Source organism: Salmo trutta, chromosome 33, assembly GCF_901001165.1.
Source record: "Salmo trutta chromosome 33, fSalTru1.1, whole genome shotgun sequence".
In the NCBI taxonomy this organism is placed as follows: Eukaryota; Metazoa; Chordata; class Actinopteri; order Salmoniformes; family Salmonidae; genus Salmo; species Salmo trutta.
The window spans coordinates 41,026,872-41,038,395 of record NC_042989.1 but is presented as its reverse complement, the minus strand read 5'-3'; the positions used below and the strand labels follow the sequence as shown (position 1 = coordinate 41,038,395).

Genomic DNA, 11,524 nt, shown 5'->3' with positions numbered 1-11,524 from the left:
CCGTCCAACTGCTCCAACAGGAGAAGATTGTTGGCTTCCGCCGAGGTAACCCTAGGAAGACAAAGATCAAAATATCAGTGTTAGGGAAACCAAAACTAGCTTCAGGTTATTTTGTGTGCAAATGCAAATAGTTATTATCTGAGATTTTGTTTTTATTCACTTTAACAGATGGTGACCTCAGCAAGGAGCGAAAGAGCAGCGAGGTTTCCCAGGTCTCGCCTTCCTTTCATCCATCTTCCAAACCATGTAATTCTCCCGGATGTTGTTTTTATTTTATTTTATTTAACCTTCATTTAACAAGGCAAGTCTGTTAAGAACAAATTCTTATTTACAATGACGGCCTACCAAAAGGCAAAAGGCCTCCTGCAGGGACGGAGGCTGGGATTAAAAATAAATAAATAAAATATAAATATAGGACAAAACACACATCACGACAAGAGAGACAACACAACACTACATAAAGAGAGACCTAAGACAACAATAAAGCAAGGCAGAAACACATGACAACACAGCATGGTAGCAACACAACATGACAACAACATGGTAGCAACACAACATGGTACCAGCACAAAACAGGGTACAAACATTATTGGGCACAGACAACAGCACAAAGGGCAAGAAGGTAGAGACAACAATACATCACGCAAAACAGCCACAACTGTCAGTAAGAGTGTCCATGATGGAGTCTTTAAATGAAGAGATGGAGATAGATGTTGAAGCACTTGGTTCTCTTCTCCGGTAGCTCTCCTTCTGTTTCTCCTGCGTCTTGTCCATGTTCAGTCTCACCTTGATTGATAACAGGAATAAATGCCAAGAGTGTGCAAAACTCTCATCAAGGCAAAAGGGTGGCTACTTTGAAGAATCTAAAATCTAAAATATATTTTGATTTGATTAACACTTTTTTGGTTACAACATGATTCCATATGTGTTATTTCACAGTTTTGATGTCTTCACTATTATTCTACAATGTAGAAAATAGTAAAAAAATAAAGAAAGACCCTGGAATGAGTAGGTGTGTCCAAACTTTTGACTGGTACTGTATATTCACATAACCAAATAATTGACTAAAACACACTGTTTTGCAATAAAGGTCTATAGTAGCCTCAACAGCACTCTCTGGGGTAGTGCCATGGTGTAGCCGGAGGACAGTTGGTTTCCGTCCTCCCGTGGGTACATTGACTTCAATAGAAAACTTAGGAGGCTCATGGTTCACACCCACTTCCATAGACTTACACAGTAATTATGACAACTTCTGGAGGACGTCCTCCAACCTATCAGAGCTCTTGCAGCATGATCTGTTGGTCACCCAATCAAAGGGTCAGAGACAGAATCTAGTACTGAAAGCTTAAGCTACAGAAAGCACTGCAGTGCATAAAATGTGGTGAGTAGTTGACTCAGAGAGAGTAGGACAATAGTTTTGAACAAATTAATTTCTTCAAAAATTAAGGAGAAGCAGCAGAAAGAGAGATTTTTGTTGCATTTTTTATCACTCTCACTTACTTAGCTAGCATAATGCAGCTAGCTAATTTAGCCTACTTAAACACCGGTTCAAACTTAGAGGAATGCTATTTATGTTAGCTAGCTGGCTAAGGTTATCCAACACTGGATCTCCAAGTCAAGGAAAGCTTTCGGTTTTATTCATTTATTGCCTCCGTGGCCCACTGGTGTAACTGCTACACTGCTTGCTATACACTGTGCTGAGTGATTGTAGCGGGTTTACTAACGCGGTAGTTCTAATAGCTATGTTGACTATGACGTTAGCTTATGTGTGTAGCGGTCATGGTATGAAGGTTTGGCTTTGAAAGGTTTTTTTCTGTCCACAAGCCAAGGGAAAAGGTGAGAGGAGTAAACTGTGTGTGCGGATGATTAGGGATGTATTCATTCCGACAATTCTGTTAAAAACGTTTCATAAACGGATGGAAGCAGAACGAAATGGGGATAAACGTACCTGCATTTGTCCAATAGAAACTCTTGTTTGCAACTGTTTGGAGTAATGATTACACCCTAGATGAGCTAGATGCAGGGAATAGTGTGAAAGGCGCTACTGAATGCGTCACTATCTGTCATCTTGATGATGCCAATTTGTCTCTCGACATTATAAACTTCCATTCGCAGGCTAGGTTGTAGCAACCTCATGATGGGTATAGTGAAAGTTTAATGTAGTAGCCAAAAACCTATTGATGTTACATTGAGCCGGGTGAATGGAATATGAATGACAGTCATCCGATATGCTGCTATAGAGATAAAGCCATGATTAATAGGTCATAATATAATCGTCCTCCCTAATCTTAAACGGCACCAACCGCCACTGGTGTGCGGTGACGTTTTAGGCTCCTTTAGTCCAATATTGGGCTAGGCCGTCACTAGTTAACACAGCCACAAAGTCATAAACCCCACCTATTTCTAAAATGTGATATTAAATAAGCCTTTATTCACACTGCTAACCTTATGCCTTACCCTAACCTTAAATTAAAACCAAAAAGCATTTTTTTTTTTTTTTTTAATACATTTTGTACGATGTAGCCAATTTTGACATTGTGGCTGTGGTAAATAGTGGGAACCTACGTGCCTTTTGTTTACACGCTTATCTGCCCTCTCATTGGCTAGAATGGTCCCACCTGATCCCCCTTCTGCCTGCCTTCCATCATTGTTCGAGCCGCGGCTCGACTATCTGGTTTTTATAATGGATTATCTGGGGTGTCGCCTTTCTAACAAAGACAGTACAGTCACAGAGTTTCGTATTTGGTTTCAGGTTTAGAGCAGTGACTGTACGCTTGCAGGATAGTCCATATCTCCAATCATCTTTGTTGATAGTGATGTTGTGTAACCATAAGTGGGTGAATTGGTCTAATTTAACATGTACGATAAAGCCTCATCCCTTATCTATATTGTACAATTTAAATAAGCCTTTTGTTTTGGGTGACTACAGCGCCAGCGATAAAACGCTAAAATAGAGACGATCTAATTGAGCGTTGCGTCAAAGCGGTTAACCCGCTCAGTCGCCTTCGGTAATGTCATTATATTTCAAAACAGTGTATTATTGTGAAACAAATTACACACAAGCTCACCTTTCTGGGGTTTAGGCCATCATTATATTCACATCGCATCATTGTGCCTATATCGTAAACAAACAAAAAATTGTAAACAAAAACGACATAGCTTTATAGTCTTAATTTAAGGTTAGGCATAAGGTTAGCAGTGTGGTTAGGTTTAACATCAGATGTTAAGAAAATAATTGTAGAAATATACATTGTTTAGCCATAATTCTGACTTTGTAGCTGTGGTAATTAGTGACGACCAAGCGCCATTAAGGACATCTACTACTATTTACACTGAGTGAACAAAACATTAAGAACACTTGCTCTTTCCATAACAGAGTGACCAGGTGAAAACTATGAACCCTTATTGATGTCACTTGTTAAATCCACTTCAATCAGTGTTGATGAAGGGGAAGGAGTCAGGTCAAAGAAGGATTTCTAAGCCTTGAGACAATTGAGACATGGATTGTGTATGTGTGTCATTCAGAGGGTGAATAGGCAAGACAAAGATTTAAGTGCCTTTAACGGGTATGGTAGTAGGTACCAGGCAGCAGGAGCACCGGTTTGTGTTAAGAACTGCAACGCTACTGGCTGTTTTAGCATGGGCAGTGCAATTGAGGGTTTCCGCCATTTTCCCACCATTTTAAAGTAGTCAAAGTAGTCAACTGGGTGGAGATTCCCGTGGGCCGTAGCCTCAATGGAGCTGCCCATGCTGTCACAGACGCTATAATGGCACAGATATAAAGATGGGTCCTCTACCTAGCTCTAGTGTCCCACCCAGTTGACTACTTCAAAATGGTGAAAGTCCTCAATGGCTCTGCCCATGCTAAAACAGGCTTTTGGGCACTAGAGTCCTCTATCTATCTCTATGGCCCGAGTGGCCATACAAATGTGTTATATATTGTCCAATTTCGGCTAGTAGTAGGCTAGGCCTTTTCTTAAACTTAAAGAATTGGGTATGGGAAGGGGGAGTTTTCTTCAAACCAAACTGGCAACCATTAGAAAGCTCATCATCAGACGTTAGTTTCTTTATCATATTATAGGCTATTAATGTTGTGCAATGTATATATTCACCGTAAACCTAAGCCTACTCAAATCTGAGAAACTAATTTGATTAAAAAAAAATAAAAAAATAATTATAATGGTTGCCAGGTTTGGTCAAATTTCCTATTTGGGAGTTATTTTATGTTATGAGTGAACAGCATTATTATTGCATTTGTTTTAAATACCCTATTGGAATGAAAAGGGTCTCACATTTGATAAGTGTGATCACACACCCTCATCATATTAATATTTAATAACCATCATTCAGTGCCTCTTATTTTAATCAGGAGCCTGTCGCTATGACAACGAGCAGGAAGGCAGGGGGTTCGCCAGCTCTCCTACTAGAATATCTCCAGTTCCTCTTGGCATCACCCGGTACAGATATCTCACATTGGAAGAAAGGAAGAGGGGGAATGGCAGAAAAGGACAACAAGAAAGAAAATGTAAGTAACCTAGTCTTGTTTTTCCCTGTTTGCTTTGGTTGGATTACACTTTTATTTTCGATTGATTTATATTGTCATTTCGTGATTTTTTTTTTCTTCTTCAAATTAGATTATTAGGTTATCACAAAACAACTGCATGCCACTGTTTTTTATTTATTTATTTTATTTATATGATTACATTATATTGAAGAAGAATGAAATCCATCTACCCGAATGGAATAATTGGTAGCAGTAATAGTGCATATTGTATTGTAGCCTGTTGTTTTAGTGCTAAAGTTCGCCTGGAGCATTACTAGAATTCTGAAAATGGATAATCAATTAAGACTGATCAGCTATTTCACTTATTTCAAAGAAAAACCCAATGCTAATGGACAAAGTAACAATGTATTGTCAACGGCGGCTGTCATTCAGCTAACCAATGTGGTGATATCTAAGAATAATATAATGAATATGTTGCACGTAGCCTTATTCCCAGCCACTATGTTTCAGGAGGAATATGTCGGGGCAATACAAGGTGGGCTGCGGCCCACCATGAGACTGGTCGTCATGGGTATTGTTAACAAGAAACCTCAGAGGTTGGTAAACAGAAACTTGCTTTCAATGTCTCTTTTGTAACCTAAGGAAATGAATTGTTTAATTTACCGTTTTAAATCTGAGTGTGACAATGACTGAATGAATGGACCGTTTGCGTCTTGACATTTTGCAAGTCCACGGCCAAGGCAGGAACAGAGACAATGGGAGGATTGTGCAGCGCATCACACCGTGTAGTTGAGTTGAGATCAGGAGGGATTGAAGACACTACTATATCGAGATCCTATAGCTCTGGGCAGTTTTCAGAATACTGCAAGAGAAAATAAATATCTAAGAGTGTAAATTGTAGAATATAATTCCATATAAGCGTTTTGAGCTTTCTGATTTAGCAACCATGCAACAGCATTTTCACTCTCTCTTCGCATCTTTCATCACTCTCTTTGTAGTCTGAAATATTTGTCTGATTGACTAATGTATTGTTTAATTCAATACGTGGGGTAAAATGTCAGAACCCATGAAGTGTTTGGTGAGCTGACCTCTCCGCTAGGAGCTCTGTGCGGAGATAAGATCAATATCTCCTTATTAGGGCCTTGATCATTTATCCCCTATTTATCTATGGGTGGAGTGAATGACGAAGAATATAAAACAATCTCAGTTCTGATGTTTTTATTTTAAAGACACTATAGTGTTTTGATCCTTTGTACAAGCCCTGAAATACTTGACTCTGTAAATGATTCAGCCCTATCTGATTACGGAAGCCTGGTACTGTACTCACAGCTTGTGGTAATGTCAAATAGACAGACGATGTCACTATTGTATCTCTCTGTAGCTGTATTTATTTATTTATTTTTGCTGTTTTTTATTGTCAAATCATTTCTGGTTAACAATTAATTAAGTACCTTACTGTGATTGTTTTCTTTGCAAATAGCTATTCCTCAAGCAATAATTTAGCTAGGACTGTCTGGGAGTGGCCTGAGTGGGGAGGGAAAAACTGAAAACTAGCTGTTATTGGCAGAGAGGTTTGGAACTCTCTTTCTTATTGGTCTATTAACTAATTTACTGTGGTGATGTCACCAGGCAGACCAAATCTCCATCCCACCAAAACAGGCTGAAACTTCATGCAGTCTTTACAAACAGCTCTTACACTTAAACAGCATTATTTTTATATATCATTTTCACAATTTCACTGTGTTATTCCAACCTCATAGTGTGGGAAATAAATAAATATAACACAGGAAAATCACATTTTTTTGACTGAATGGTTTTTGACTGGGCCTTTAAATCAACAATGTTTAGATTGTTTGCTTGAATTTTGCATCTGCACCACTGTTTATTCTGCCCAGCATTGTGGTGTCCTTGTCCAGTGATCCAGTGGAAGAGGACTTTGAGGGCGACGTGGGTTTGCAGGTAAAGGTCAACTTCCTGGCTAAGGCTGTGCAGAGGAACGCCCGTCTAGCTGGGAACTGGGGGACATCAGAGAACACCCTGTCATACTTCCCCTTTGCTGCTGGGGAGCCCTTCAAGGTATAGAGCCTACTACACTCATAGGGACAGTACATTTATAAATATAGTTCTACAGTCATACATACGTTAATACACAGGCCTAGATATGTCTGGGAGCTGTTTAATACACAGGCCTAGATATGTCTGGGAGCTGTTTAATACACAGGCCTAGATATGTCTGGGAGCTGTTTAATACACAGGCCTAGATATGTCTGGGAGCTGTTTAATACACAGGCCTAGATATGTCTGGGAGCTGTTTAATACACAGGCCTAGATATGTCTGGGAGCTGTTTAATACACAGGCCTAGATATGTCTGGGAGCTGTTTAATACACAGGCCTAGATATGTCTGGGAGCTGTTAAATACACAGGCCTAGATATGTCTGGGAGCTGTTTAATACACAGGCCTAGATATGTCTGGGAGCTGTTTAATACACAGGCCTAGATATGTCTGGGAGCTGTTTAATACACAGGCCTAGATATGTCTGGGAGCTGTTTAATACACAGGCCTAGATATGTCTGGGAGCTGTTTAATACACAGGCCTAGATATGTCTGGGAGCTCTTTAATACACAGGCCTAGATATGTCTGGGAGCTGTTTAATACACAGGCCTAGATATGTATGGGAGCTGTTTAATACACAGGCCTAGATATGTCTGGGAGCTGTTTAATACACAGGCCTAGATATGTCTGGGAGCTGTTAAATACACAGGCCTAGATATGTCTGGGAGCTGTTTAATACACAGGCCTAGATATGTCTGGGAGCTGTTTAATACACAGGCCTAGATATGTCTGGGAGCTGTTTAATACACAGGCCTAGATATGTCTGGGAGCTGTTTAATACACAGGCCTAGATATGTCTGGGAGCTGTTTAATACACAGGCCTAGATATGTCTGTGTATTAAACAGCTCCCAGCCAGAGAATGCCAAGAGTGTGCAAAGCTCTCATCAAGGCAAAGGGTGGCTACTTTGAAGAATCTCAAAAATAAAATATATTTTGATTTTTGTTGTTGTTGGTTACTACATGATTACTACATAAGTGATATTGCATAGTTTTGATGTCGTCACTATTATTCTACAATGTAGAAAATAGTAAAAATAAAGAAAAACCCTTGAATGAGCAGGTATTCTAAAACTTTTGACCGGTAGTGTAGATCTACACTAATACATAGATCTACACTAATACATAGATCTACACTAATACACAGATCTACACTAATACATAGATCTACACTAATACATAGATCTACACTAATACATAGATCTACACTAATACATAGATCTACACTAATACACAGATCTACACTAATACATAGATCTACACTAATACACAGATCTACACTAATACATACAGATCTACACTAATACATAGATCTACACTAATACATAGATCTATACTAATACACAGATCTACACTAATACATAGATCTACACTAATACACAGATCTACACTACTACACAGATCTACACTAATACATAGATCTACACTAATACATAGATGTACACTAATACACAGATCTACACTACTACACAGATCTACACTAATACATATATCTACACTAATACACAGATCTACACTAATACATAGATCTACACTAATACACAGATCTACACTACTACACAGATCTACACTAATACATAGATCTATACTAATACACAGATCTACACTAATACATAGATCTATACTAATACATAGATCTATACTAATTCACAGATCTACACTAATACACAGATCTACACTAATACACCGATCTACACTAATACACAGATCTACACTACTACACAGATCTACACTAATACATAGATCTACACTAATACATAGATGTACACTAATACACAGATCTACACTACTACACAGATCTACACTAATACATATATCTACACTAATACACAGATCTACACTAATACATAGATCTACACTAATACATAGATCTACACTAATACACAGATCTACACTACTACACAGATCTACACTAATACATAGATCTATACTAATACACAGATCTACACTAATACATAGATCTATACTAATACATAGATCTATACTAATTCACAGATCTACACTAATACACAGATCTACACTAATACACCGATCTACACTAATACACAGATCTACACTACTACACAGATCTACACTAATACATAGATCTACACTAATACATAGATGTACACTAATACACAGATCTACACTACTACACAGATCTACACTAATACATATATCTACACTAATACACAGATCTACACTAATACATAGATCTACACTAATACATAGATCTACACTAATACACAGATCTACACTACTACACAGATCTACACTAATACATAGATCTATACTAATACACAGATCTACACTAATACATAGATCTATACTAATACACAGATCTATACTAATTCACAGATCTACACTAATACACAGATCTACACTAATACACAGATCTACACTAATACATAGATCTACACTAATACATAGATCTACACTAATACATAGATCTACACTAATACATACAGGTGACTGCCAAAATGAGCGATACAAAGTATATTGAAAGCATGTGCTTCCACACAGGTGTGGTTCCTGAGTTAATTAAGCAATTAACATCCCATCATGCTTAGGGTCATGTATAAAAATGCTAGGAAGGCCATTATTTTAGCTACCATGGCTATGCCCCCATAGGATGACAATGCCCCCTATCCACAAGCCACGAGTGGTCACTGAATGGTTTGATGAGCATGAAAAGGATATAAACAATATGCCGTTCCTGTCTCAGTCACCAGATCTCAACCAAATGTAACACTTATGGGGCTTAATCATACATACATGTCGGCCTACATTAATACACAGGCCAGCAGTCATACACAGGCCAGCAGTCACACACAGGCCAGCAGTCATACACAGGCCAGCAGTCACACAGGCCTACAGTATAGACACTACAGTCATAGTCAGGCCTACAGTCACAGTCAGGTCAAGGTACAGCCTACAGTTATCCTAAAGTCATAGAGAGGTCTACAGTCATCCTACAGTCATAGATAGGTCTACAGTCATCCTACAGTTATAGAGAGGGTCTACAGTCATCCTACAGTCATAGAGAGGTCTACAGTCATCCTACAGTCATAGATAGGTCTACAGTCATCCTACAGTCATAGAGAGGGTCTACAGTCATCCTACAGTCATAGAGAGGTCTACAGTCATCCTACAGTCATAGAGAGGTCTACAGTCATCCTACAGTCATAGAGAGTGTCTACAGTCATACAGTACACAGGCCTACGCTAATATATGTATACCTGCACATTCAATAGTGTGTTTATTATTCCAACACTCCTACAGGTATATGTAACTGATTGTTTATTCCTGCTTTGACCTTGCCCAAGCTCTTCATTATAATATCTCTCTGTGTCTCTCTCTCTCTGTCTCTCTCTCTCTGTGTCTCTCTTTCTGTGTCTCTCTCTCTGTGTCTCTCTCTCTCTCTGTGTCTCTCTCTGTGTGTCTCTCTCTGTGTGTCTCTCTCTCCTCTGTGTCTCTCTCTCTCTCTGTGTGTCTCTCTCTCTCTCTCTCTGTGTCTCTCTCTCTGTGTCTCTCTCTCTGTGTCTCTGTGTGTGTCTCTCTCTGTGTCTCTCTCTCTCTCTCTCTCTCTCTCTCTATGTCTCTCTCTCGCTCTGTCTCTCCCTCGCTCTCTCCTCTCTCTCTCTCTCTCTCTCTCTCTCTCTCACTCCTCTCCCCTCTCTCCCTCTCTCTCTCTCTCCCTCCTCCCTCCCTCCCTCCCTCCCTCTCTCTCCCTCCCTCCCCAGATGGAGATAGTTTGTGAACACCAACAGTTCCGTATCCTGGTGGATGGCCAGCCTCTGTGTGGCTTCACCCATCGTCTGTCTCCGCTGGCCTCTCTCACCGCCCTGCGAGTCTTTGGAGACCTACGGCTCACTAAGGTAGCATAACACCAGGAACAGACCCAGGGGAGGGGGGGGGGTCGGCGTCCCAAATTACACCCTAGACTCTATATAGTCCACTACTTTTGACCAGGGCTCTGGTCAAAAGTAATGCACTATATTGGGAATAGTGTGCCATTTGAGACGGCCATTTCCCCACAGTTTAGTCAGACAAGGTATTGTAAAGATAGGCAGGCCAGAGTATTAGCGTAGTAGAGGGTGGAACATTTTGGTGATATCTTGATCCTTGTGAAATGTGAATGTTTGGCACTTTTGATTGCAACAAATAACACCTGCTTCTTAATTGCGTGAAGTGCCTTCACTAGGACTTGCTGTTTAATATTGTTGTGACTGGGTGATTTTTGACTACAGTTACTGAATGTAATTCATGTAATGATTGATTGATTGATTTCCTTAGGCAAACCTAAAAGACATTTGATAGACTATATGCTATATACTAAACTTGCCCTTGGGAACACAATATTTTAGATTAGATATGAAATATCAAATGCTGCATTTTGACTCCGTCTGTCAGATGGACGAGATACAACGTGAGATGAACGTGCATCAAAAAAAATGTACTCTTCCTGAAAAACATTCCTATAGTTCATGACGTTGCAGGTTTCCAGAGAAGCAATTACAAAACAAAAAAAAAGCAATGTCTTTAATATGCGCCCATATACAGCAGGGTGCCCATCTCATTGCTTCTGTAACACCTATAAAATAATACTACATTGCTGCATGTCATTGCCTTTGTCTGTGTTAGCTGTTAGGTCTACTGTAGCCCTCGACATCACAGTACTGTAATCCTTTCAAACAATCTGTCAAATAATTTTTAAACCATATTAGTTGTTTGAAATAGATTGTTGTAGAAATTACTTAAATAAACACTTTTCCCAAATGATTGTGTTATCATGTCTTGTAAAGAAGTAGGTCTGTTGTGTGATTTGTTAAATATTGTCCACACTCACATACTTCTACAATGCATTAAAACTAGCCAGGTCTATGAAGTAACATAACAATCCATCCGGTGTCATAGTCGTGTTTGT

The 11,524-nt window shown here is 39.3% G+C and overlaps 1 protein-coding gene across 1 annotated transcript; it reads left to right on the top strand.

Moving 5' to 3' along the window:
- The first annotated feature begins 3,473 nt into the window (after positions 1–3,473).
- si:ch211-10a23.2 (GLECT and Gal-bind_lectin domain-containing protein) lies at positions 3,474–11,379 on the top strand. The gene is made up of 5 exons (XM_029730973.1): positions 3,474–3,508; positions 4,370–4,525; positions 5,015–5,100; positions 6,400–6,580; positions 10,341–11,379. Exons 1-5 carry the CDS (start codon positions 3,500–3,502, stop codon positions 10,482–10,484), a joined length of 576 nt encoding a protein of 191 aa, XP_029586833.1. The 5' UTR covers positions 3,474–3,499; the 3' UTR covers positions 10,485–11,379.
- The last annotated feature ends 145 nt before the right edge of the window (positions 11,380–11,524 follow it).